The sequence below is a fragment of the Mustela putorius genome, unplaced genomic scaffold (genome assembly GCF_011764305.1).
Source record: "Mustela putorius furo isolate JIRA1106 unplaced genomic scaffold, ASM1176430v1.1 tig00003853_pilon_pilon_pilon, whole genome shotgun sequence".
NCBI classification, from domain to species: domain Eukaryota; kingdom Metazoa; phylum Chordata; class Mammalia; order Carnivora; family Mustelidae; genus Mustela; species Mustela putorius.
In genome coordinates, this window is record NW_025422005.1 from 20,454,256 (window position 1) to 20,481,036 (window position 26,781).

The window sequence follows — 26,781 nt, forward strand, 5'->3', positions numbered from 1 at the left end:
AACCGCCTTTGGCTCAGGTCACAGTCCCGGGGTCCCAGGATCGAGTCCCGCATCAGGCTCCCAGCTCCATGCGGAGTCTGCTTCTCCCTCTGGCTTTCTCGCCTCTCATGCTCTCTCTCACTGTCTCTCAAATAAATAAATAAAAATATTTAAAAAAAAGATTTAATTTATTTATTTAGAGAGAGAAAGTGTGAGCAGGGGTGAAGGGGAGGGGGAGGGGGAGAGAGAGAACTCCCCAGCAGACCCCGAGCTGAGCTGGACACAGGGCTCAATCACACCACCCTGAGATCATGACCAGAGCCGAAGTCGAGAGTCAGATGCCCTACCAACTGAGCCACCCAGGCACTCCCATGGTTTTCATTTTGAAAGTCCGCTGGCTGAGCTTGTACGGTTTCAAGGAGCCCGAGGTTCTGCTGCAACTGTGGCCCCTGGGGCTTTGCCAGGTCGGGAGCCCCATTGACTCATTTATGTACCGTCCTTCCTGCTGCTGAATGTGAGCTCTGGGAGCACAGGCTTTGTTTTGTTCACCACTGTGTCCCCGGTGCCCGGAAGCCAATAGACATCCAATATTGACTAAACCCAAGTACATGTCCAAGGACCTCCTATCTGAAGATCTGCTCCCCCACTAGAAACAGCCCAGATGCATTTGGCACCCAGCAGCCTGTGTCTGCTGTCCTGGTTGGGCCGCTGTCCCCTCTCTGAGAAGCGCTTCTCCTCCCCATTCCACTCTCCCTTCTAGGAGGGCAGAGGACAAAAGCCCGGAGGGGGCTGTCTTCAAGAACCTGTGCCCCCCCCCCCCCCCCCCCCCCCCCCCCCCCCCCGCCAGCGGGCCACATGCTCCCCCAAGGGCAGGGATCTTTGCTACCTGCTGGGAACAGGACTTTAAAAAACTCGGGGAGAATACAAATTCACACCCCAACTGAGGCCCCGCCCATTGTCTGTTTCATTCTTCCCTACTGCTACTTATTAATTCCCCAGTGTAGACCCTCACTGCTTTTCACCGGGACTTCTCTGCTTCCTTGCTGGTCTCCCCCCAAAGCACCTTCCACAGAGCCAGTGCAGTCTTCCTAAGATGTTAATTGGGCTGGGTCTCTCCCCTAGTTAAGACTCTCCCATGGCTCCCCACAACTCTCAGCTTGGCAACCGAGCATGGCCTGGTTCCTCCCTGCATCCCAGGCTCAGGACCCCAAACTCCCTGATCACCCAACACCACTCCCTGGAATGTTTCAGCCTCTCTGTCTTAGCAGGTGTTGTTCCTTGGGCCTGGGACAACTTCTGCCCTGTTTCCTCCTTCTCCTGGCCACCTGCTGCTTATACATCAGGATCAACAATACAGTTTATATGCCTTGGGGTGTGGCATAACAGGAGTAACACAAGACTACCTGAGACGTCTGCAAACCAGAAGTTCATTGAACCTCTAGTTCTAGCCACCAGTCAACAGGGGATATTTGGGACAGAGGAACACCTGAAATGACCACCAGCAAGAAGCAGCCAGCCAAATCCTTCCGAATGTGGGAGATGTAATAGGACAAACAACCAGGTTCCTTTGATAAGAACAAGGGGAAAGCGGGGAGGGAGCAGGAGGAGGATACAGAGTAAGAGAAACTTAACAGATCCATCAGCCAACTGGAATGTGTGGACCTTTATGAAGTAGGAAAGCTGCAAGGACTCTGTTTTAGAAAGACTGCGTCTGCTGTTCTTCTGTTGGACCCCATTACTCGTGTTCTGTAATTTTTCTCTGAACAAGCCAAAGAAGTGATGTTCCCACTTCAAAGGGGAAGCAAGAAAGTTCATCATTCTCTGAGTTTTGTCTTAAGCCCCAGACACCTAGTAAAACCTGAGAAGAGCCGGATCCCAAACCTGTTCCAGAACTTTAGCTTCAGACAAACCTCAGCGATGCTGGCCTCAGGTCCCCCTACCTTTGGTAATTTCTGGAATCACATTATTTTTGTTCACCTGACACTTGCCTGTGATTGACCCTACCCTGGATTCCTGGAGGAACACGTACTCTAGACCCTTTTCTTTTTCTTCTTTTAAAGATTTCATCTATTCATTTGACAGGGAAAGAGATCACAAGTAGGCAGAGAGGCAGGCAGAGAGAGGGGGAAGCAGGCTCCCTGCTGAGCAGAGAGCCCAATGCTGGCTGGATTCCAGGATCCTGGGATCCTGACCTGAGCGGAAGGCAGAGGCTTTAACCCACACTGAGCCACCCAGACACCCCAACCCCCTAGACCCTTCTCTAATAACAACCTCTAGCCCCAAGCAACGACAAGACTCCATCTCCATTCCTTTCTGAGTCTCCCAGACACTCTGTCTGCTCTTCTCTACCTGTCACTTCACAATTCAATAAACTCTGTTTTCACTTTCTCTGGCTTGCGTTTAATTTCTACCCTGCAAGAAGCCAAGGACCTTTGGCTGGACTGGTGGGGACCCTCCCCTGGGTACTCAGACTCAGCCCGCCTGCCTCAGACCCGGTTTGGAACCTGATCGGAATGAATCAACTGTTAAAAAAAAAAACAAAAACAAAATATTATGAGACAATTGGGACTTCAAATATTAAAAAAAACTAAGCATTTAGACATTGACCAAGTATCTACCCAGTGATAGTAAGAAATTACTATTTTATCATCTTGTTAGAAAAAAAAAAAAAGAGTCCTTATCTTCTAGAGTATTTGTGGGCAAAACAATATGATCTCTGGAATTTGCCTTAGAATAACACAGTCCATTTGGGGTGGGGTCCAAATTAGTAGCTTGAAATTCCCAGTCGCTGTAACTGGAAGATATGGGCGCTGAGGGTTCATGATGTTATTCTGTCTACTTCTGTTTCTGTTTGGTAATTTCAATAATAAAAGAAGAGATTAGGCCCATCACCTCCCTTTCCTCAAGGGTTAGATTCCTCATCAGGACTTGTCAAACTTTCTAATGTGCCAAAGGGCAGTCCCTTGGTTTCCCTGTCCCTCTTGAAGGCAGGGGCTGCCCCGGGTCCCTCCATCTCCTGGGCACAGGGCTCCTGGAATAAATGCATGTGTGACCTAGTCTTGGCTTGTGGAGAGCATCTAGAGCACCAGCTAGCAGTGAGTCCTTCGGTTTCATCCAGGCCGATAGGTTCTGTGGGGGTGGGTGGGGCTATGTAAAAACTCGAGGGAGGTAGATGATACTTGCCACTCAGTCACAGGGGCTGGGCGAGGTTCCTGGAGAATCCAGCTGCTGGCTGGACAGACGTGCTTTGCGGAACAGGCAGGACAAGTGCTGCTTTCCACCTCAGAGTTCAAAGGCCTGGTTGATGCCCCTCCTTGGGCCAGCCCAGCTCACGCCCTGCTACGCAAAGGAAGAAAAGCCAGAGGAGACAGTGCCTCGGATCACTGGGCACACAGGGCAACGGGCCGGAACTTCTGCTCAAGCCCATGGCCAAGAGCATCCAGATAGGAAACCTGCAGTGTTGGCCCCACCCAGCTCCTGGAGAAGCCCGGGGCTCCCAGGAAGTGAGCTCCAAAGATGAGGCTGCTCAAACTGCTCCTTTTCCTGGCCCCCTGGGGAGTCGCCAGAGCTGAACCAGGTAGGCCTCCAAAATGCTTTGGTTTTGTACTGTGAACCTGGGGTCGGTGGCTCTTGGAAGTGGTTCACAGGGAGCTGAAATGCTGCTAAAAACAGCAAGGTGGGAAGCTGGGGCAGGGAGGCCCCGGGGAGAGAGAGAGTGGGTGAGTGGTGGGGGTGCTCTTCGAGCCTGAAGATCTTAAGTGGAGGCCACAGCTGGCCAGGGGAGGGACACCGACTTTGCAAAGACGTGCGGGTACATAAGAACCAGCTATCTGGTAGAGGTGGAAGGTGGCAGGCAGATTCATGACTTCATTCAACAAACATGGGTTATGGGCTGTCTGCATACCACACCCAATTTCTAGGAACCCAGAATGTGTCAGAAAAGAAAGGAAACAAAGCTCCAGTCCTAGGGAAGCATTCCTTCAACTAGGGAGAAGCGGATCAAAAGACACTGGAACAAATAAATGCATGATATTCCAGGAGTAATAAGTGTTATGGAGACTAATAAAGCAGAAGAAAGGGGTGGGAGTGGGGGGTTGGGGGGGCTTAAGATGAGTGAATGGCATTTGAGTAGAGACCTGAGGCAGTGAGGGAGGGAGCATCCCTCCCTCTGGGGACATCCAGGGGACTTTCCAGTAAGAGAACATAGAAAGCACACAGGCCCTACACCTGACACTCAGGGGATGCATGTGAAGACGAGCCCGGGGCCAGAGTGGCTGGAGCAAAGTAGGCAAGGTGAATGGGAGAGATGAAGTTGAGGTTCATGGGGGTGGGGGGTGGGGTGCTGGTGTGAGCTCACATATAAACATATAGACGGTGTAAGGCCTCGGGGTTGAGTGTGACATCATTAGAGAGTTTTTAGGCAGAGCCGTGGGTTGATCTGACTCGAATAAGCTTGAAAAGGCCCCCTGGGCTATGCACTGAAAAGAGACCATAGTGAGGTAAAAGTCAGGGTGACCAACATGTCTCAGTGCACCCAAGATTTACCTAATCTTAGCACTTGAAGTTCTGTGACTTGGGTACTCCCTCAGCCCTGGGCGCACTGTGGTGGTTGGTCACGACCTGAGCCACTGTGGTAAAGGAGAAGCAGCCATGGGGAGGCTGTTGTGATCCTCCAGTGAGAGGAAACGGAGGCTTGTCAGGGTAGGAGCACGGCGGGTTGGTGACGGTCTGATTCTGGACAAGACTTGCAGGCAGATGTGGGGCAACAGGAGGACTCCAGGGTGACTCCTGGGTCTTTGCCTCCAGCTGAGAGGACAGAGTTGTCATTGGCTGAGGCGTAGGAGGAGGGGATGGCGGTTTGATTATGGATGTGTCCAGTTGGAGATGCCTGTTAGAGTTCCATGAGGTAGAAAAGGAGTCAGTGGCCAGGCTGGACCCCTTAATGGTTCTCCTTAATGATCCTAGGTTGTCCTAGGTTGTCCTTTCCTGGAGTCCTGGGAAGGGGCCTAACAAAGAACCCAATACCCTTTCTGTAGCTCTAGGAATGAGGTTGAAAGAGGGAGGGACAGACTCCGGGCTCTGCTCATTGCTTGTTCTGTGGGGCTCAGTTTTTCTAGGCTGGACCCCAAAAGTTGCTGGTCTCTAGGTGCTTCCGTAGTCAGTGCACGCCCTCGGACACTACCCCGGAGAGGCTGGGAGCTCCGGCCAAGTGCTCTGCCGGGCATCTCAGAAGCTGGGGAGGAGGAGCATCAGTGTCTGGGGGTAGGAGACAGAGCAAAATGCCAAAGAGGGACTGGGCTCCAAATGCTGTGATCCAAATTTGGAAATACCACTGGGATGAGCCCTGAGAGTGTGTCATTCCCTGTGAGGGTGACCTGCCTGGGAGAAGGCTGAGTGGCTGTCCTCCTTCTACCCAGGAGGCAGACCCTAGTCCCCACTGAGGGACTCCAGGGCCCTGCAGGTCTGGCAGAAGGGTGGGAATGGTTGAAAGGACCTCCCACTCTCTTACTCTTTCACTTTCAATTATGCTTTCTTGGAAATCCAAATGCTACAGGGCGCCCCCAGCTCAGAGGCCTGGTGGTTAAAAAGGATCCCTCCCCCACAAAGGCACGGGATGTTCATTGAGCATCATTTATGGTCATGAAAAATGCTGACAGCAGTAAGGGAAGAGCTCAGTGGATTGTGGAAAGGTTTAAGGCGATACAGCAAAACCAAGACCAATGCTGACAATTATTAAGTACTTCTTTTGTGCCAGGCACTGCCGAAGTTTTTTGCATTATACCCTCACAACAGCCTTGTCAAGTGGGGATTATTGAGGTCTCTGAGAAGTGAAACACCTTACCTGAAGTTATACATGTAGTAAGTGTCCGAGTCGGGACATGAACCCAGGTTGTACAACTTCACCCTGTTTATAAAATAATACTGTCAAAACAAAGGAACGCTGAAACAGACAAAGGAAAGAGCCAAGAAGGGTGAACATTTATTTTTTGAGACTTAGGATGGGCCAGGCCCACTCAAAAAATGAAAGAAGAAAAACCTCATTTGGTTTTTGTAGTCCCCGTAAAGCAGGTGCTATTCCCATGATACCTATTTTGCAGATGAGGCAAGTGAGAGCTAGAGGAAGCAGAACAGTTGCCCAGGGCCCCACAGCTAGGAAGTGGCAGGACCAAGTCTGTTCTCAGCTGCCTTACCCAGTATGCCTTTCGAAGGGTCTTCTTGGGATGGTGGGGTTTTTTTTTTTTTTTAAAGATTTTATTTATTTATTTGACAGAGAGAGAGATCCCAAGTAGGCAGAGAGGCAGGAAGAGAGGGAGGGGGGGGAAGCAGGCCCCCTGCTGAGCAGAGAGCCTGCTGCGGGGCTACATCCCAGAACCCTGAGATCACATGACCTGAGCCTAAGGCAGAGGCTTAACCCACTGAGCCACCCAGGCGTCCCTGGGATGGTGGATTTTTTTTTTTTAAAGATTTTATTTATTTATTTGACAGAGAGAGATCACAAGTAGGCAGAGAGGCAGGCAGAGAGAGAGAGAGAGGGGAGGAAGCAGGCTCCCTGCCGAGCGGAGAGCCCGATGCGGGACTCGATCCCACGACGGGAGATCACGACCTGAGCCGAAGGCAGCGGCTTAACCCACTGAGCCACCCAGGCGTCCCTGGGATGGTGGATTTTTATAGGTACTATTTTTTTCTCTTTATTCCAAACTTTCTGGAATGTATACATCTATACCTTAAAAGGAAATTAAATTTTATTTATTTTCTTCTTTTAAATTTAAATTCAATTAATCAACATACGGTGTAGTATTAGTTTCAGAGGTAGAGGTCAGGGATTCATCGGGTGCGTGTAACACGCCCTACTCCTGACATCCCGTGCCCTCCACGCCCATCCCCACCCCCCCGGCCCCCGCACCCCCATTCCTCTCCTCTCCAGCCACTGTCAATTGGTTCCCTATGGTTAAGAGTCTCTTATGGTTTGTCTTTCTCTCTGATTTCATCTTGATAAAAACAAAATTAAAATTTAGAAGAATTCCACAGCACCCGTAGGTTGAGACCCTCGGCAGAGAGCAGTCATGCCTGTGGCCTTTGGACTTCCACTTCCTCAGCCAAGACCTTGGGTGCAGGTACATAAGAGCCAGTGGGCTCCCTTTCCTCCCACATATGGCCCTTGCCGCCCCGGGTGATCCTCCAAACTAGAGAGAAAGAGCCAAACCCTGTCCCAGGGGTTAGCATGGGGGGTTAGCACAGTAGGCTAACATTTCCCTTAACAATGAACCTGGGGGGCTGTCGTGGGGAGAGAGCCATCTGCGGGCTTAACACAGGGGGTCAGTAAATGTCGGCTTGAACCAGGGAGGCCTGTGTTTTGGAAGGCCTCAGTTTACAGGGGAGGTGATTGCTCAAGGTCAAATGCTAAGGACTAAAAGAGCAACCAGATCATCTTGTGGTGTGGGTTACACACAATTATAGAAAAAAGTCATGGAGTTGGAGAGCCTTAGAACTGGCAGGGCCTTCAGATAACTTTGCACAGTCCCGTCCTCTTACCCTCGAGGAAACAGACAGAGGCTTTGGAAGAGAAGAAGAACCGAGGCCCGCGCGGCAGACTAGCCCAGGGAATAAGCATTACTCGGGCTGGCTTGTCTGCCACACGGCCCGGGGGCCTGCTGCACGTGAAATTGCTCCTTTCATCCACACATCCGCCCCTTTGCAACTGGCACGTGATCCCCATTGTACAGATGAGGAAACTGAGACTCAGCTGGGGCAATCTCTCATTCAGGTTGCCATTGCCAGTGTGGAAGAGCCTAGATTCAAAACCAGATTTCCCTTATTCCACACTCCACACTTGCCCTTTCCAGAATAACCCCACTGCCTTAAGCCAAAAAATCTGGGTCCTACCTTTTTAGTATCTCTGTGACCTTGACTCTCTTGTGTCACTATAAAATAGGATAGGGATAAGGTAGAAGAGAGTTTAAATGCGATAGTTAAGTGAGATCACATACATATATTGTAATGTGCTGTAAAAGTTTAAAGGACCATTAAAAAAAAAAAAATCCAAGGTCAGGGAGCCCTGGGTGGCTCAGTAGGTTAAGCGGCTGCCTTCGGCTGGGGTCATGATCCCAGGGTCCTGGAATAGAGGCCCCGTGTCGGGCTCAGGGGGGCCTGCTTCTCCCGCTCCTCCTTGCTCCTGTTCTCTGTCACTCTCATTTTTCTCTCCCAAATAAACAAACAAATAAATAAAATAGTTTTTAAAAAGTTTAAAAATAAATAAACATCGAAGGTCACACTGCTAGCTAGCGACAAAGTAAAGTGCATCATGATCTTTTCTGTTCTGACGCGATTTGAATCATAAGTTTGCCACTAGCTGGTTCACTTTCCTCATCTGTAAAATGGTACAATACTAGAATGTATGTCACTGATTCTGTCAGTAGAGTGCTTGGCACAGCTTCTGGCATTCAGTAGGTGCTAAATTAATAGCAGGTGTCCTCCTGCCTTCCTCTTCTTGTCTCCAATCATAAAAGTAGACTCAGCTGAAGACCTTCTTGGGCTCTAGGAATTTTTTTTTTTCCCTATGAATTATTCTTGCAAGTCTCCCTTCCCCATCAAGAATCACAGTTAGGGGGCACCTGGGTGTCTCAGTGGGTTAAAGCCGCTGCCTTCGGCTCAGGTCATGATCTCATGATCGAGTCCCGCATTGGGCTCTCTGCTCAGCAGGGAGCCTGCTTCCTCCTCTCTCTTTCTCTCTCTCTCTCTCTCTTTCTCTCTGCCTGCCTCTCCATCTACTTGTGATCTCTCTCTGTCAAATAAATAAATAAAATCTTTAAAAAAAAAAAAAAGAATCACAGTTAGGGCGCCTGGGTGGCTCAGTGGGTTAAGCCTCTGCCTTCAGCTCAGGTCATGATCTCAGGGTCCTGGGATCGAGTCCCACATTGGGCTCTCTGCTCAGCGGAGAGCCTGCTTTCCCTCTCTCTCTGCCTGCCTCTCTGCCTACTGCGATTTCTCTCTCTTGTCTGTCAAATAAATAAATAAAATCTTTAAAAAAAAAAATCACAGTTAAAGGATCTCACATTAGGGGCGCCTGAGTGGCTCAGTGGGTTAAAGGATCTCACATTATACGATTTTAATAAATTTTAAATACATCATTGCTTTTCAAATGAATTATAGATTTTGATGGCTGAGCTTGGGAACCAATGCACTTTTTTTCCAGCTCTCAAACATTTCCATGGGCCTTACATAGCTACAAGGCCCTGGGTCCTATATTTGTTGTCCCTTAGTGGACAAGGGGACCTGGTGACCCGTGTGATGGAGAAGGAAGACTAGGAAACTGTTTTGCCTACCCGGGGATGAAGAACAACTGAGCTCTCAGAATTTAAACTGGAGGATGAACTGTGCCCACCAGCCCTCCGCTCAGGGAGGGCCGTCCAGGAGGAGACAGGATCTGTCTTCACGTTGTTCTCAAGTCCTAGCCCTCTGCACTTTATCTGCAGAGGACAGCAGCTGAGGGGATGCAGGGGTGGCTGCGGAAAGTGGTAGCCCCTCCCCCCACATCCTGTCTCCTTCCCATGGTGAAGGGGGGACTTGCAGGACGCCCCCCAGGGATCAGATTCAGCATACCTGCTGCTTTGCAATGCTGAGTGCCTTGGTATTTTCTCCTGTTATCTCAATTAACCCTCACATCAACCAGAAGAGATAGGGGGCACTGTTGTCCCCCTTTTACAGCTGAGTAAACTGAGGCACAGAATTGCTCATGGTCCCACAGCTAGTGGGCAGCGGAGCTGGAATTCCAAGCCAGGTTTGTGCTCTCAACTACTCACTGGAATTAATACCGAATTTATTCATATTCTCTCTCTTTTTTTAAAAAAAGATTTTTTTCTTTTTGGTCAGAGAGCACCAGCAGGGGAGCAGCAGGCAGAGGGAGAAGCAGACTCCCCGCTGAGCAGGGGCTCGATCCCAAGACCCTGGGATCATGACCTGAGCTGAAGGCAGATGCTTAACCGACTGAGCCACCCAGGTGCCCCAATTTATTCATATTCTCAATAATTAATGAATAATAATGACAGCTACTCTTAAAACTGAAGGAACACACGGATACTTTCTTACTGTAAAAGATTCAAGCAGCATGAATCTATAAAGGCTCTTTTTTTTTTTTTAAGATTTTATTTATTTACTTAACAGACAGAGGTTACAAGTAGTCAGAGAGGCAGACAGGGAGAGAGGAAGGAGGAAGCAGGCTCCCCACTGAGCAGAGAGTCCAATGTGGGGCTCGATCCCAGGACCCTGGAACCATGACCTGAGCCAAAGGCAGAGGCTTTAACCCATTGAGCCATCTGGGCGCCCCTATAAAGGCTCTTAATTTTAATGAGACCCCCAGGTGAGGCTTACGCACAGGAAAGTCTGAGGACATCTGGTCTCAAGAGTAAAGTGTTGCACTGCCCGATGCGCCACACCTTCTCAGTCTCTCCTGCCCCAGGGGTAGCTGCCAGGGCCCGTGGTGTACTGGGATTCTTCTCTACCAGCCCGTTCTCTCCACCATCTTATTTGCTGCTCTCAGACAAGCGGGCCAGATGTCCAACACCCCGAGGCTCAGCAAGGCTAACGGGCTTGCCAGAATCCTCAGCCAACACAAGGGAGAGCCTGGATTAGAAACCAGACAACCCACCTCCCTCAAGGGTCCTTAGACTCATCCCCTTCTCCATGATGTTTTAGAGCTTAATTCCTCACAGTCTGTGACTAATTCCGCAGAAGCCTGTGGCTCCCACTGTTTTATGCACAACATATGTGTTTTATAAAAGCCATCTTCTGGAGGCTCTGAGTCAACTTTGTGCCTCAGCTCTGGAGCCAGAGAGGGCTGGGTTTGAACCTCAGTTTCCTCATCTGTAAAATGGGCATAAGAATTCCACCTCACAGAATGGTTGTAAAGATGCAATGAGATGAGCGGGTAAAGGCACCTCAAGCGCGCGCGCACGTATCACTGGGAATCCCGGGGAGGCTGGAAGGAGTTTCAGTTCTACACTCTGACTAGACCAGAGCTTGTGGGAAGAGAAGCTGACAGCCGACAGGTGAGCCTGTCAGCAGACAAGGAGTTTCTGGAGTGAAGCAATATTCCCTGGCTTCTCGGAGGGCTGACATCAAAGGGGCAGAACTACTTCCTGCTTACGGTTAGTTGAAGAAGAGCCTGCTCCAGGCGGGGGACTGGTCTTTGCTTGGTCTTCAGAGGAAGCCAGGGGACCGCATTCCAGAGAGAAGGGCAAAGGACCTCTCACTCTATCTGACCTGGCCAGCCCGGTCTCAGGCTTGGAAGCAGGTGTGACTCCCTTCCAGTCTCCATGCACAGGCTCAGGAGAGCTACCAACTCTGCCCATTTACTGGTTGAAATGAGGCAGTTAGTTTCTTCGGCTTGGGATTTTCTCTGTAGGAGTAATTTCACATAGAGTGATCACAATTTGTGTGACAAGTTTGAATTCCCCCGATTATAAACAAAGACTCTTAGTTTGGGTTAAAAAAAAAAAATGCAGGCATAGACTGTCTACAAAAAATAAATAAATAAATAAAAAGGCGCCCTTTGGGGACACCTGGTTGGCTCAGTGGGTAGAACATCTAACTCTGGATCACAGGGTAGTGAGTTCAAACCCTGTATTGGGCGTGAAGCCTACTTAGAAAAAAAAAAAGGCACTGGTTTTACACCCTTAGCAATCACATCTTCCTGGGAGAAAATCAAGAGCCAGGGGACCTCCACCATTTTGCTGTCTGATCTCAGGCATATTGATCTTAGTTAACATGACCTTAGCCTTTGTTCTTATCTGCAAAATGGGGATAATGATCAATACAGCTGACCCCTGAAGGACACAAGTTTGAACTGTACAGGTCCACTTATATACAGATTTTTTTATAAACATAGTACTGCAATATATTTTCTCTTCCTTATGATTTTTCTTTTTTCTCTTTCTAAAGATTTTATTTATTCATTTGAGAGAGAGAGAGATCAGTAGTAGGGGGAGGATTAGAGGGAGAATTGGACTCCCTGCTCAGCAGGGAACCCGACCCAGGACTTGATTCTAGGACCCTGAGATCATGACCTGTTGCAAGGCAGACGCTTAACCGTTTGAGCCACCCAGGCGCCCCCTTATGGCTTTTCTTAATAACGATTTTTTCTCTAGCTTACTTTACTGTGCAAATACAGCATATAACACATACAACATACAACGTACGTGTTTATTGACTATTGATGTTATCAGTAAAGGCTTCTGGCCAACAGTAGGCTATTAGTAGTTAAGTTTTGGGGTAGTCATAAATTAATGCACAGATTTATGACTGTGTGGGCATCAGTGCCCCTAACCTGCATTGTCTGAGGGTCAACTGCCCCTCTAGGGCTGCAGTGACCGTGTAATGACCTTGGGAGGGATCCTGACTTACTTAATCAGTCATTTGTACCTTAGTGTAAACAAGGTTTAGGTGAGGAGAAGTTTTGGAGAGAGGATCAGGGGCTGGACTTGACCTTTGGATCTCTCCTAGAGCCCCAAGGGGGGTCCTGTGGCTTGTGTGGTGCCATCCCTGAAAGCAGCCCTGGGAAGCCCAGGGTTCCCTGGCGGAAGCCAGGTTTCCTGGGTTGGGGGCGGGGCTGGGGTGTATGACTGTTGCCCCTGAGTGACACAGGAAATGCAGGAGGAAGTGACAGCAGTGATGGAGGATGAGGAAATCCCAGGCCTCACCCTGGTCGTAGCCAAAAACACAGGATTTAAGGCAGAGGCCAAATGTGGTCAGTAAGAATGGTTGAAACTACTTATCCACAGCCCCCTGCTGGGTACCGATGACAAATCCACCATGTGGCCTGTTTCTTTGTTGGAATCACACCAAGAATTTTTTTTTTTTAATTTTTAAAGATTTTATTTATTTATTTAACAGACAGAGATCACAAGGCGGAAGAGAAGCAGGCTCCCCGCCGAGCAGAGAGCCCGAGATGGGGCTCGATCCCAGGACCCTGGGATCATGACCTGAGCCGAAGGCAGAGGCTTTAACCCACTGAGTTACCCAGGCGTCCCAGAAATTTTTTTTTTAAGATTTTCTTTTTAAATAATCTCTGTACCCAACATGGGGCTTGAACTCACAACCCTGAGATCAAGAGTTGCATGCTTCTCAGACTGAGCCAGTCAGGTGCTCCTCATGTCAAGAGATTTTTGACATTCTGGCCAGCCTAGATTGGAAGCTGTGGCTCTAGTTCTGGGCTCAGAGAGGTGAAGTGACACACCCAAGGTCACACAGCTTGTAGGTGGCTCCAGAGCCTTCACCTTGACTTTCCCCAAACTTAGCTTTCAGTATATGTGCTGCCGAAGCGAGCACCCAAACTTAGCTTTCAAACAAGCACGCTGCTTAGAATTGCCAAAGGATTCTTTGAGGGTCATAGAAGCCCAATCCCCTTGCTGCTGCTGGGTCCCCTGAGGTGGGGAAATGAAGAGGGTCAAAGCTCACAGGTCCTCTCAGGGCTTCCTGGGGCCAAGTCAGACCTGTGGCTCTTTCTCTGTGAACCCTGGCTTCTGAGGAAAGTGTCTCACATTTGGAGCCTGTTCTCCCCAAGCCAGGACCCCGGCTGGGCTTCCTCCCCATCCAGGCTCAGGGAGGTACCAGCATCAAAGACTGTCTCCTTTCCCCTGCAGGGAAATTCTGGCACATCTCTGACCTGCACCTTGACCCTGACTACAAGGTATCCGAAGACCCCCTCCAGGTGTGCCCATCAGCTGGCTCCCAGCCAGTGCCCAATGCAGGCCCCTGGGGCGACTACCTCTGCGACTCTCCCTGGGCCCTCATCAACTCCTCCATCTACGCCATGAAGGAGATCGAGCCGGAGCCAGACTTCATCCTCTGGACCGGGTGAGAGCAGTCACAAAAGCCACCCTTCACCAGGCCCCTGCTGAGTGCCACCTGTGGGCCTGGCTCCCTCCCCAGGCCAGCTCCCTTAGTCCTCACACCGGCCCAAATTCAGAGAGGAAGGACCTGAAGCTTGAGGGAACTGTGGGTCTGGCCGATCCCCAGTCTATGCTCTTGACTCTGTCTCCTAATCTTAGTAGAACACAGCTCTCTCTGAGGCTGGGGACACAGTCAGGGCACATGTGGGTATGTGAAGAACTCCCGGATTTTATTTTATTTTATTTTTTAATATTTATGTATTTATTAGAGAGAGAGGGAGAGGGAGAGACCCCGGCAGACTCCCTGCTGAGTGCAGAGCTCAGCAAGCGGCTCCATCCCATGGCCCTGAGCCAAAGTCGAGTAGAGGTTTAACAGACGGTGCCACTCAGGTGCCCCGAGAACTCCCAGATTCTAAGTCAGGGCGATGAACATTGGGGCCACTCCCAAAGGGGTTTAGGGATCCACGTGCAAGGAGGGAAGAAGGTAGGGGTGCTGAGAGTGGTCCTGGCTTTGGGACCCAGTGTCCTGGCTGCTCTGGCCTTGGGGGTTCTCACTGGTCACAGCACTGCTCTGCTGAAGGACAGCTTGTAGGGTGGGTGATTTCTCCTCAGCCGGATTCCATTTCTGCTTCTCATCCAAGGACATGCCATGAGTCCTCCGACTTCCCTCAGAACTGGCTGTCCTTGTCCCTTCACTCCCTGGCTCCTTTCTCTCTCCCTCGGTGGAGCAGCCTGTCTTGCGCTCAGCCCTGGGTCGACACTGGGGAACCAAGATGATACAAACCCAGACTGGCCTTCAAGGAGTTCCCAGGCTTGTGGGTGACAAGCCCGAGGACCATTGTATCTCAGCCAGGAGGGAGGCTCACTGGCAGATGTGCGAGCTTTGCAGGGCACCTGACTCCACCTCACAGGAAGTGGTAAGCCGGGGGCTGGTGAGGAAGGCTGGCCAGTGCTCTGACTTCCTGCTCCCTCTTCCAGCCTCCTTGGACACTTGTACAGGGTGGGATTAAGCTCATGATGCCCCCAGCTGCCCCTCAGTGTGGTGTGGTAGTGACTGGGAATGACCCTGAGATGGACCCTGTGGTTGGCAGCAGGAGGCTGCAAGGCGGGACACTTCAGAAATGTGATAGTGTCGGCGCTCCTGGGTGGCTCAGTTGGTTAAGCGTCTGCCTTTGGTTCAGGTCATGATCCTGGGGTCCTGGGATCAAGTTCCACTTTGGGCTCCCTGGTGGGTGGGGAGCCTGCTTCTCCCTCTGCCTGCCACTCCCCCTGCTTGTGCCTCTCTCTCTCTCTGACAAATAAATAAATAAAATTTTGAAAGAAGGAAGGGAGGAAGGAAGGAAGGAAGGGACAGTGTCTCAGGAGAGGTCTGGGCAGCGCAGGAATCAGTCTAAGAAGAAAGTGAGCTTTAGGCTTTGACCCTGAACTCTTGCTCCCAAGACGGATTGTGCTCCAGGAGCCTCTGGATTCTCCGAGGAGGGGCCCGGGAGGAATATTCTGAAAGATGTGATGTGATCCCTCTGTGAAAGGTGACTGCCTTGGGAAATTCACGATCCTTTAACAGAAACATGATGTTTCTGGGAAATCTCTGGGGCCTTGCGATATATATATGATGTTGAATGAGATGACCTCTGGGACCTTTTATCATTCAGTCTCTAAAAAGTTTGACTTCTTGGGGCAAGTTGTCATCCCTTAGGGTAACCTGTAGGAACTGGAAGTGTTTTCTGTTGTTGTTGTTTTTTTTTTTTTAAAGATTTTATTTATTTATTTGACAGATAGAGATCACAAGTAGGCAGAGAGGCAGGCAGAGAGAGAGCCCGATGTGGGGCTCGATCCCAGCCGAAGGCAGCGGCTTAACCCACTGAGCCACCCAGGTGCCCCTGGAAGTGCTTTCTAAAAGAAAGAATTAGATCCTCCAAACTAGAAATATAAAGGGCAGAGGAATTTTGTCCTGATGTCCTTGGACCCCCTGGCCTGTCCCTGGGGTGGGCAGGGGGCTAGGCTCCTCCTGGGGCCCTAAGGAGGGTCAGAGACGCTGCAGGGAGTAATGGGTATAAGTGTAGACTCTGGAGCCCCGCCGACTGGGTTCAAACCCTGGCTCCACCCCTTTGAGAATCCGCCACCTCTCTGTGCCTTGTTTCTCTGTCAAACAGGACTAACAGAACCCACATTGGAGGGTTATCATGGAGAACAAATTAGGGGATGTGAGTACAACACACAGAAAGTCCGGGGCACAAAGCAAGCCAGGTTTGCTGCTAGTAACGGTATCACTGCTACTAAGCTGATTAACTTCCTGGGGGAGGATGGAGGCAGCAGTCGCCTCACCCCGTCGGGTCCAGCTGGGTCCTCAAGCTTTATATTGTTGGGGCTCTTACCTTTTCCCTTTCTCCTCCCCTGCTCTCTGACCTTGCTGTATATTTCTTTTTTAAGTAGGCTTCATGCCTAATGTGGAGCCCAATGTGGGACTTGAACTCATGACCCTGAGATCACGACCTGAGCTGAAATCAAGAGTCAGATGCTTAACCGACTGAGCCATCCAGGTGCCCCATTTCTAAGTTGGATCCAGGAATTTAGGTCAGCAGAACAGTGTCCTAGGGCAGGTCCTGGATCTGCCATAGGATGAACTCTAAACTCTGATGCCAGCTCACAGCTCCCTAGAACCCTTGGAGAATGGAGCAGGACTCAGAGACAGCTTTTCCACCCCAAGCTCCCTGGGGACTTGCAGGTGGGACTCGAACCCCCAAGCTTCCCTCTTAACATAATAATATTAATTGCAACTTGGCAGCTACTCTTCTGCTTTTTATTTTCCTTTGTTTTTACCTATTTTAAAAAGAAAAGAGAAGAGTTTCATTGGAGCCCAAGTGAGGACAGCCACCTGGGAAATATGCTTTTTATAAGGAAGAGTGGTCCAGCTTGTCTATACTTTATGTATATCATTATTCCAGATTTATTACAGTCCCAGAAATACTCTAGATGTAGGTACCATTATTACCCCTATTTTACAGATGAGATAAGGGAGGCTCAGAGAGGTTAAGCAGCCTGCCCAGGGACCCATAGCAGGTCACTGGCAGAGACTAGGTTTGAACTCTGTCCTGCTAGACTCCCAGCTCCAGCCTGGCCCTCCCCTCATAGAGGACCCGCTCCAAGGCCTGTTTTCTCATGGCTGAGCTGTTCCTCCTTTTTCTCGGGCCCCCTCCTGAGCTGCCTGCACTAAATGAGCTCCGTGGTGTTTTGCAGTGATGACACACCTCATGTGCCCAATGAGAGGCTGGGAGAAGCTGCTGTGCTGGGAATCGTGGAGCGCTTGACCAGGCTCATCAGAGAGGTCTTTCCAGGTAAGGCCCTGCCATCTGTCCCCCGAAGCATTGCCTAAACCCCTGGCAGTGTCTGTTGGGACAACAACAGCCCCAATGCTGGCTGCTGGCGAGGTCTCATAGCGATCGATCGAGGAACGTGAGCCACCCCTGCCCTGTGTTTCCACGCAGAATCCTATGAACGGAAATGCCTGCCTGACTTTCCATTCTGCCTTCTGTCCGAGCCTGCTTTACAGCGACTTACAGCCCCTTCTCAGCACCTGTAACTATAGAAAGGCATCATTCCCGGAGGTCTCCCAGGGACTCATATGTAGCCCTACATCCTACTGCAGCCCCAGAGCTGCCATCCACCGCCCTCCAACCATCCTGGCTGCCGGGGCCTCTGGGAGATGCTGATTTCCAGCCCAGGTGTTGTTCTTGGTGCTTGCAAGGACTTCAGAGCCTAGGAGAGCAAGCAGAGCCCATGAGGGGTTAGGCAGCAGACCAATGGGACCTGACAGGCGAGTGGGACCTGATGCTGTGCTGAACCTGTTAAGCAACCTGTGCTGAACCCAAGGTGCCAGGGACCGAATCAGGCTCTCAGGCTGCCTGCTGGGGACATGTCAGAGCAGCCCACTAACCCCCACCCCCACCCCCTTGGGGTTCTGGAACAGCTGCATCCTCTAAGGTCTTAGACGCAGATCCCCAGGCCCCAGATAGGATTGATGATAATAAAAATAAGTATTAGCAGCAGCAGTAACTGCATGGATCTATGTACTGCGGACTATGTGTCAGGCACTGCTCTAAGAATACGATATGCTGTAGCTCATTGACGCTTGTGGGGCTCCTGTAGAGATGTGCTACGGCTACTTCCATTTTACTGCTGAGAAGTGTGAGCCCTGGAGTCAAGTAAACAGGTCAAGGTCATGTGGCAAGGGCGGGGACACAAATCCTTGTTTGAGCACCTATTTGACCCACCACTCCAGGAGGGGCCAGCAGCTGCAGTCACCAGCTCACACCGGTCCTCGAGGCAACCTCCTTTCCCACCTCCTTCCCTCAACCAGTTGTCTGGATGTGTCGGGAAGGCACGGATGGCTCAAAGCTAGTCAGTTCCTGGGGAGGGAGTCAAACTGAAATCCGACTCCGAGCACCCTTTTCTCTGCTCCAGAGGGGCTTCTGGAATACAAGTGAAATAATGGACAAGAAAATGCTTTACAGGGGCACCTGGGTGGCTCAGCCGGTTAAGCATCTGCCTTTGGTTTAGGTCATGACCCTGGAGTCCTGGGATTGAGCTCCTCCTCAGTCTCCTTTCCCATTGGGGAGCCTGCTTCTCCCTCTGCTTAACGCTCCTCCTACTTGTGCTCTCTGTCAAATAAATAAGTAAAATATACTAAAAAAGAGAAAATGCTTTACAACTATGAGTTCATGTACAAAGGTAAATTAGAAGAGTCTCTCGCTTATAAACACACTTGCACATTTATTGAATTTCCTAATATCAACATGCCATCGACTGTGAGATGCATCATTATTTTATGTACTGTTAAGAAAAAAAATGTTGGGACACCTGGTTGGCTCAGTGGGTTAAGCCTCTGCCTTCAGCTCTGGTCATAATCTCAGGGTCATGGGGCTCTCTGCTCAGCGGGGAGCCTGCTCCCCCCTCTCTCTCTGCCTGCTGCCCTGCCTACTTGTGATCTCTCTCTATCAAATAAATAAAGTCTTTTTTAAAAAAATGTTGTTAGAGTATGACGGCGCTCGGCCTCCATGAGAAGTCACAGCCCACCTGTAGAGATGTTAAACTAAGAACATACTAGAAGAATTAAAAGGAGACAATATCTTATTTGAGAATTACAGCAACACAGGTAAAGCAGAACACTTTCCGCTTTGTAGCTAAATAAGCGGAAGCACAGAGCAGTCAAGCAACTCACTGGCAAGGAGGAAGGGACGGAAGCTCGAGATTTCTGGGTGCACGTCACGTGTCACGTGTTCTTCCTGCCACGTGCCAGCTGCGTTCCCCCGGCAGTCACTGTGAACGCCGGCCCATCTTCTCCAGGACGGCTGGGCGGTGCCCTGGAGACTCCGTTTCGCGTTTGCGCAGAGCGAGGACAATCATGGTACCTGCACAGAAGGATGTTGTGAGGATTCAGTAGAGTAATCCACTCGCTCATCTAGTGAACAAATATTTTCCGAGTATCCACTAAGAGCAAGATGCCATTCTAGGAGGAGGGAACTTGGCCGTAGACTAGAGGCCAGGTCGTGCCCTCACTGGAGCTTGTGCTCATAAGGGGTTTCTCACAGTGCCCGGCACAAAGAAAACGGGAGAGTCCCCCCCTTTTCATCTGTCCTTGGAATTCCAGGGTTTTTTCTAAATGGATCCTTTTATTTATTTTTTTCAGATTTATTTATTTTACAGGGGAGGAGCAGTGGGAGAGGCACAAAATCTCAAGCAGACTCCCCTGAACGTGGCCCCAAGATCGTGACTTGAGCGGAATCAAGAGTCAGAATCTCTCTCTCTCTCTTGTTTAAATTTTATTTATTTATTTGACACAGAGAGAGAGAAAGAGAGCACAGCAGGGGGAGCAGTAGGCAGAGGGAGAGGCAGGCTCCCCTCTGAGCAGGGAGCCTGATGCAGGACTTGATCCCAGGACCCAAGGATCATGACCCAAGACAAAGGCAGACAACGACTGAGCCACCCAGGCAACCCCCTAACAGGATTCTTTTTTTTTTTTTAAAGATTTTATTTTATTTATTTGACAGAGAGCGAAATCACAAGTAGGCAGAGAGGCAGGCAGAGAGAGAGAGAGGGGCAAGCAGGCTCCCTGCTGAGCAGAGAGCCCAATTCGGGGCTCAATCCCAGTACCCTGAGATCATGACCTGAGCAGAAGGCAGAGGCTTAACCCACTGAGCCACCCAGCTGCCCCTCTAGAAGGATTCTTAGGCTGCCGGCAGTTATGTTGAATAGGTGAGGGTTTTTTTCCAGGCAGTTACAGAGCTGGTTTCTGGGTTGGCAAGCAATTCCTGATGGGAACCTTACGACCATCTCCTTCTGTGGGGCTTTCAGCCCTCCCAGATCTAAGTTGGTGAAAACATCTAACTCCACATGGGAGTTAGAGGCTCCTGCCTCCCTCATTGGTTCAAGGTCACTCATGCCCTGGGGACTGCCAAGTTCCTGTAAGGGCAAAACCCTGCCCTGAGCTCAGAGGAGTTGTTGTTTCTGGCCAAACACTTACTGAACAATTACTACTGGCACAGTACAGACACAGAGGTAAACTAAAAGCACGAGGAGGAAATGTATCTGAAGCACCCCCCCCCCCCACCGCAGTGTCATTCACAAGCCGCTCCCTCCTCTCTGACCCCCACCTCCACCCCATACACTTCCACAGCCAGTGGCTCTTCCCTTTTCTGTGACAGTCCTCCCACCTCTGATTACTGAATACCTGTCAACCCTACTGCACTTCGAGGCCCCTGGGACTGGGACTGGGTGCCTGGTTCTGGGATCTGTGCATTGGCCCAGATGAGGTGTTCAGTAAACACCTGCTGAATCACGGAATTTGTCAAACTCCTAAGGCTTCCAGAGGGAACCAGACCCCTTCCCTAACAGTAAGTGGACCTGGAACGGAATAGAACAAGAAGCTCTACATTACCACAGGGCTTTTAAGGGATGGGAAGATTATTTCGATCTTCTAGCTTCTGTCTTCTTGTCTTCTCATGCTTTCTTCTGACTGGGAAACCCTTTGCTGGGAATGGAGTTAGGAACTGGAATCAGGGAACTCACTGCTCTTCCTTCCCAGGTCTGAGCCATGTTCGGCCAGATTCTACTGAATGCTGTTTTCTGCTTATCTCTATATTTCCCTCATCTGTGCTACGGCTCTTCCCATGAGCTCCCACGGTCGGTGGTGGACTGAAACGTACCAGCTCTGCCGAGCGCTTTCCCATAAACATGTTTACATGTCTCTTTTTCCTCCCAGATACCAAAGTCTACGCTGCTCTGGGAAATCATGACTTTCACCCCAAAAATCAGTTCCCAGCAGGGAGCAACAACATCTACAATCAGGTCGCAGAGCTGTGGAGACCCTGGCTCAGTAACGAATCCATCGCTCTCTTCAAAGAAGGTATATTTTGCAACTATAAGCACTTCCTTGTCTGCCCAGGTCTCATCGAATTTTGTCCTCACCAAGACCCCAGGAAATGGGTACCGATTTTATCCCCATTACACAGATAAGGAGATAGAGGCTTGAAGATGTCGAGTCCCTTGGTGAAGGTCAGCCAACCTGGAGGTGGCCAGCTTGGGAGCAGACTTTGGGGCTGACTCCATGCGCTCAGTGGCTCTAGGGAGGATCATAACGGACAATTTCCTGAGCATTTACTGGGTGCCAGGCACCACTCTCGGCACATTCCAAGACTCCTCATGGAAACAAGGAAGGGGAAGCAACCTCTGCTTCAGGCAGCATTTCCCACCCTTTGTGCTACTGGCATCTTGGGTTGGATAATTCATCGTGGAGGCCGTCAAGGATGCGGGATACGAGGGACACCATCGCCGTAACCCCAAATGTCTCCAGACGCTGCCAAATGTTCCCCCGGGGAACAAAATCAGCGGCTGAGAGCCACTGATCCAGAGACACACCAGTCCAAGGGGACCCTGGCTGCTCTCTTGCCTGTCCTCAGTCACAGCGGGTCAAACCCAAACAGAAACTGGTTGATGTAGTCCATGGAGATCAGTTTCTTTCTTTCTATTTTTTTTTTTTTAAGATTTTATTTATTTCTTTAACAGAGACATAGCGAGAGAGGGAACGCAGAATGGGGAATGGGAGAGGGAGAACAGGTTTCCCATGGAGGAAGGAGCCCAATGCGGGGCTCGATCCCAGGACCCTGAGATCATGACCCAAGCCTGAAGCAGATGCTTAATGACTGAGCCACCCTGGCACCCCCGGAGATCAGTTTCTAGGACAGAGAGTTGAGCGAACAGGGTTGACAGTGGATCTGGAGGGACAAACACATCTTACTGTTCTTCACATTATAGAAAGGGAGAAACCCAAGCACAGAGAGGTGAAGTAAAAATGTTCCCAAGCTGCACAGCTAGGTGTGGGAGCCAGGACTGGAGCCGGGGCAGCGGGCCCCCAGAGCCTCTGGTCTTCTCACCATGGTCCTTCTACGGGCAAGACGGGAAGGGAAGACGCCGGGGCAGGAGACGCTGGGAGCGAAGTTGGGGGGGCATGGAGACGTGTCTCATCAGAGGCAGGGGACCCTTCAGATTCTCCCTGGCTGTGATGCTGTAGGTGCCTTCTATTCTGAGAAGTTGCCGGGCCCGAGTGGGGCCGGGCGAATTGTGGTCCTCAACACCAACCTGTACTACAGCAACAACGAGCAGACGGCTGGCATGGCAGACCCCGCGCAGCAGTTCCAGTGGCTGGAAGACGTGCTGACCCGTGCATCCCGAGCTAAGGAGATGGTAAGGGCTCCCATGTCCACCTGCTACCCTCTCTGGGGTCACCTCCTGAGCCAGTGTCCCACCTCTGCACAAGCTCAGCCACTCCCTTGAGGGGCCTCTATCCCTGAAGATCCTTCATCAGCCTGGCACCAGGAAGGGGCTTCTTTTTCCAGCCTCACGACAGCCTGGGAAAAAGAGAAGGGTCCTTGGGGGGGGGTGCTTAGCACGTGCGAAGGCACGGAGGTGGGAAACACCCGGTAAAATCGTGGTTGGCTCTGCCTTTGGCTCAGGTCGTGATCTCAGGGTCGTGGGATCGAGCCTCACCATTGGGCTCTCTGCTCAGCGGGGAGCCTTCTTCCTGCACCTCCTCTGTCTGCCTCTCTGCCTGCTTGTGACCTCTGTCTGTCAAATAAATAAAATCTTTTAAAAAAAAATCATGGCTGGGTCTTCAGAGCACTGGCATTAGCCAGGGGGCGGGCTTGAGGGGGGATCTTGGAGCCTGTCTGCTTGCCTCTGGCAAGAGGGGCCGGTGTTGAGAGGTGGACGTGAAGGGTTGGGGAGGGCATCCCTGAGCCCCTCCTGGGCACCCCCTCCGTGCAGGTGTACATAATTGGCCACGTGCCCCCGGGCTTCTTTGAGAAGACACGGAACAAAGCGTGGTTCCGGGAGGGCTTTAACGAGGAGTACCTGAAGGTGATCCGGAAGCACCATCAAGTCATCGCAGGGCAGTTCTTCGGCCATCACCACACCGACAGCTTCCGGATGTTCTACGATGACGCAGGTACTTACTGTAGAGGACAGCGGCCAACCCATACCCGCCTCCTCCTCTTGCTGGCCTCTCTCTCAGTCCCGCGGTCTCTCTCCTGAAAGGTGACCCCATCAGTGTCCTGTTCCTTACCCCTGGAGTCACCCCGTGGAAAACCACCTTACCTGGAGTGGTCAATGGGGCCAACAATCCCGGCATCCGGGTATTTGAATATGACCGAGCCACACTGAGCCTGCAGGTCAGGAGCCCAGGGTCTGCTGGGGCTGGAGGGGGAGGATGGGGAGGGACCTGAATGTATCACCGCCTTGCCTGATCCTTCCAGCTTAATCCTCCCTCTTCTAGAGCTCTGGTTCCCTCGAGCCACTCCGGATCCTGCAACAAACTCAGAAAATTCTTTGTCCCCAATTCTCCGTTCAGCCTAGATCATAGCCTACCTGGCCTCCCTACCTCTAGCTCTGTGCCCTGCTGTAGTTCATCTACTACACATTACAGAAGGCTCTAAGACCTTCCATGGCTCCCCAGTGCCCACAAGATAAGCTGGATCTCTTTGGCCTGGTGTTCAGGGCCTCCTGCAGCATGACTTTATGCCCACTGCCCGCCTATGCCTACACTGACAAGACCTCAGCCAAAGCAGACCTCTGACTCACCGAGCCACCCCTCATCTCCTGGGCTGGGCTTGTTACTGTTGACATGGCAAAGAAACAGTATTCCCTAATTTATTTAACAAAAGGTACTAAGTAAGCATCTACCATGAGCGGGGCCCTGTGCTGAGCTCAGGAGATACGTAAGTGAAGGGTGACAAAGTCACTGCTGACCTGGAGCTGGCATTCTCCCAGGAGACACACGCAGTAGTATCCTATCCCATAGTAGACATTGTGAAAAGGAATGTTTAGTGTGACGTGGAGAGAAGCACTAAGGACAAAGAGTGAGGGGGCAGGTGTCACCGTTATTGAGTGTGTGTGCACACGCACATGCGTGCTGTGAGACAGGTGGGACAGAAGTTCACCCATAGGATGACATATGAGTTCTGAGTAGATGGAGGAAGGGAGCCATGTAGGCATATGGGGAAGGCAGAGGACAGAGCAAGTCAGAGGCCCTGGGTAGGACTGTGCTTTTGGTGAGTGTCTGGGAGGAGCGTGGAGGTCGTGGCTGCAGAGGGAGGCACAGGCGGAGGGTGGGAGAGACGAGGTCAGATCCTGTCAGCTGTGATTAGGACTCTGGATGTGGAGGGTTTGAGACGGATGAAATATTCTGACTTACACAATTTTACAAAATCCCCCCACCGCCGGCTAGCCGGCTCTGCAGAAGAACAGGCTGTAGGGGGCAAGGGCAGAAACGGGGGTGGGGGTTACGGGAAGGGTGAGGTAGGAGGTGACCACAATTACCACCGAGAGGTGACGCTGGCACAGGCCGGGGGGGGGCAGCGGGACAGCGAGAAGCCCCAGATCCTGGATGTCTGCTGAAGGCAGAGGAGACAGGATTTTTGGGGACTGGATGAGGGCGAGAGAGAAAGAAAGGAGCCAGGGCTTTGGCCTCAGCGCCTGGAGGGGTGAAGCTGCCCTTTACTGAACTGGGATCACCGTGGGAGGAGCACGTTTCAGAGGAAGAGCAGAAGTCTGGTGTGGGACCTGTTCACTTGGGGAGGTCTAAATGGTGTCCCAGTGAAAATGCCCAGCAACGAGGCAGCCGGGTATTCAAGTTGGAGGCCCAGGAAGAGGTGGATATAGAGACTTTTAATTGGGTGCTTGAGAGAGGACATTTAAAGCCAGGGACTAGACCAGATAACCGAGGTCCTTGACTCCAGAGTAAGTGTACATGGAGGAGACGTCTGAGGTCTTTGAAGAGTGTGGCCTGTTGTCCATATGGGCACCCAGAGGGCCTTAGCAGAGGAGTCACCGGCTGGTTCCTCCCCCCCCAACACGCCTTCTCAGGGAGGGAGTCACACAGACCTGGGTTTGAATCCTGGCTCCACCACTCATGAGATTTTTGACCTCTTCCCACCTCCGCTCATCTGTAAAATGGGAGTACCAGTCCCTCACAGGGTTTGGAGAGGACCAAATGGAATAACATAATGTGCCTCTGGGGAGGCTGCCCTCCATACATGGCAGTTCCTCTTACCCCACTTCTAGTGACAAATTTAAGTGGAAAGCATCAGACAGATAAGCCTTTCAAGATTCTAGTTCCGAAGATGCATCTGATCCTAGGAGTCCTGGGTGTATCCCAAACCCTCGGCAACCACAATTCCACAACCTCTTTCAGCCAGGCACTCCATGCCATTTCTTTAAGTTGTTTTTTATCCATTAATTCTGTAAATATTTACTGAGCCCTGTAGGACCCTGGACAAATGAATTAACCTCTTTAGGACTCAGTGTCCTCATCTGTGAAATCAGGGTAATACGGGCAGTTACTCCATTAGCATACCAGGCATACCCGATTAAGTAGGAAATGCTCGCCAACAGCAGTCACTGTTAGAGCTATAAAGAATCAGGGGCGGGGAGGAATGCAAGGTGTAGGATTGGAGGTTGGGTGGAAACTGCCAGCTGCTCAGGGCCGGCCCTCCTCACGCCCTCTCTCCAGGACGTTGTGACCTACTTTGTGAACCTGAGCCAGGCGAACGCGCAGGGGACTCCACTCTGGCAGCTCGAGTACCGGCTGACCAAGGCCTACGCGGTGCCTGACGCAGGCGCCCGCTCCATGCACGCGGCGCTGGGCCGCATCGCCGGCGATCCCGGGGCGCTGCAGCGCTACTACGTCTACAACTCGGTCGGCTACGACCGCGAGGCCTGCGACCAGGCCTGCCGTGCCGAGCACGTGTGCGCGCTGCGCGAAGTAGCCTTCGACGCGTACGCCGCCTGCCTGCGCGCCCCCGGCGCCGCGCCCGCGCCCGCGCCCGGGCTCGCGCTCCTGCTGGCGGCGCTGCTGGGCCTGCGCGCGCTGCTCGCGCCCTGACGTCGGGCGCCCGCCGGCCGCTTCCCCGCAGAGACTTGCCGCCACCCCGGCCCGGCGTCTGCAGCGGGAACCCGCGTGGAGCAGCAGCCTGGGCAGTAAATGAAGCGCCGAAGACCTTCCCCGTCCCCAGCACATTATTTTCCCCCAAGTTTCCTCCAAAACACAGTGCTCCTCGAGCATCTCATTCTGTGCGTTTTCCCTTTTCATATGTTTCATGTTTACTGCGACTCCTGTAGAGTGACTGAATAGTTACTGAACAAAGTAAGATGAGCCATAGGGAAGATACGCCTGAGGGATCCCGTGTCCTCGTCCGTCCCCCCACTCCCCCGCCCGCACGCGAGGCACACTCGGTTTGCGAAGTCCCGCAATCCGGTTCTGCAACAACTCGGACGCGAGGGATCGCGGTCCAGCCCCGGGCGCTACGCCCTGAGCCACTGCCGTCGTCTCGGGCCTTCTCTTGCCTCAATTGCAATTAGACGGCGG

The 26,781-nt window shown here is 51.5% G+C and overlaps 1 protein-coding gene and 1 long non-coding RNA gene across 2 annotated transcripts; one reads left to right on the forward strand and one right to left on the reverse strand.

The window, feature by feature from the left end:
• The first annotated feature begins 3,187 nt into the window (after window positions 1–3,187).
• SMPDL3B (sphingomyelin phosphodiesterase acid like 3B) lies at window positions 3,188–26,482 on the forward strand. The gene is made up of 8 exons (XM_004741572.3): window positions 3,188–3,556; window positions 13,617–13,830; window positions 17,103–17,200; window positions 21,124–21,267; window positions 22,432–22,604; window positions 23,184–23,364; window positions 23,454–23,587; window positions 25,927–26,482. Exons 1-8 carry the CDS (start codon window positions 3,496–3,498, stop codon window positions 26,296–26,298), a joined length of 1,377 nt encoding a protein of 458 aa, XP_004741629.2. The 5' UTR covers window positions 3,188–3,495; the 3' UTR covers window positions 26,299–26,482.
• LOC106003948 lies at window positions 22,600–23,401 on the reverse strand. The gene is made up of 3 exons (XR_001176733.2): window positions 23,271–23,401; window positions 22,908–22,985; window positions 22,600–22,768 (listed from the first exon to the last, which is right to left on the reverse strand). It is a non-coding gene; the product is annotated as an uncharacterized LOC106003948 (long non-coding RNA).
• Window positions 26,483–26,781: the final 299 nt, after the last annotated feature.

Bases quoted from the DNA above. Each gene is read 5' to 3' on its own strand.
- SMPDL3B (XM_004741572.3), top strand. From the start codon at position 3,496: ATGAGGCTGCTCAAACTGCTCCTTTTCCTGGCCCCCTGGGGAGTCGCC. The intron at 3,557-13,616 runs GTAGGCCTCCAA...TTTCCCCTGCAG, and splicing joins AGTCGCCAGAGCTGAACCAG to GGAAATTCTGGCACATCTCT. The intron at 23,365-23,453 runs GTACTTACTGTA...CTCTCCTGAAAG, and splicing joins GATGTTCTACGATGACGCAG to GTGACCCCATCAGTGTCCTG.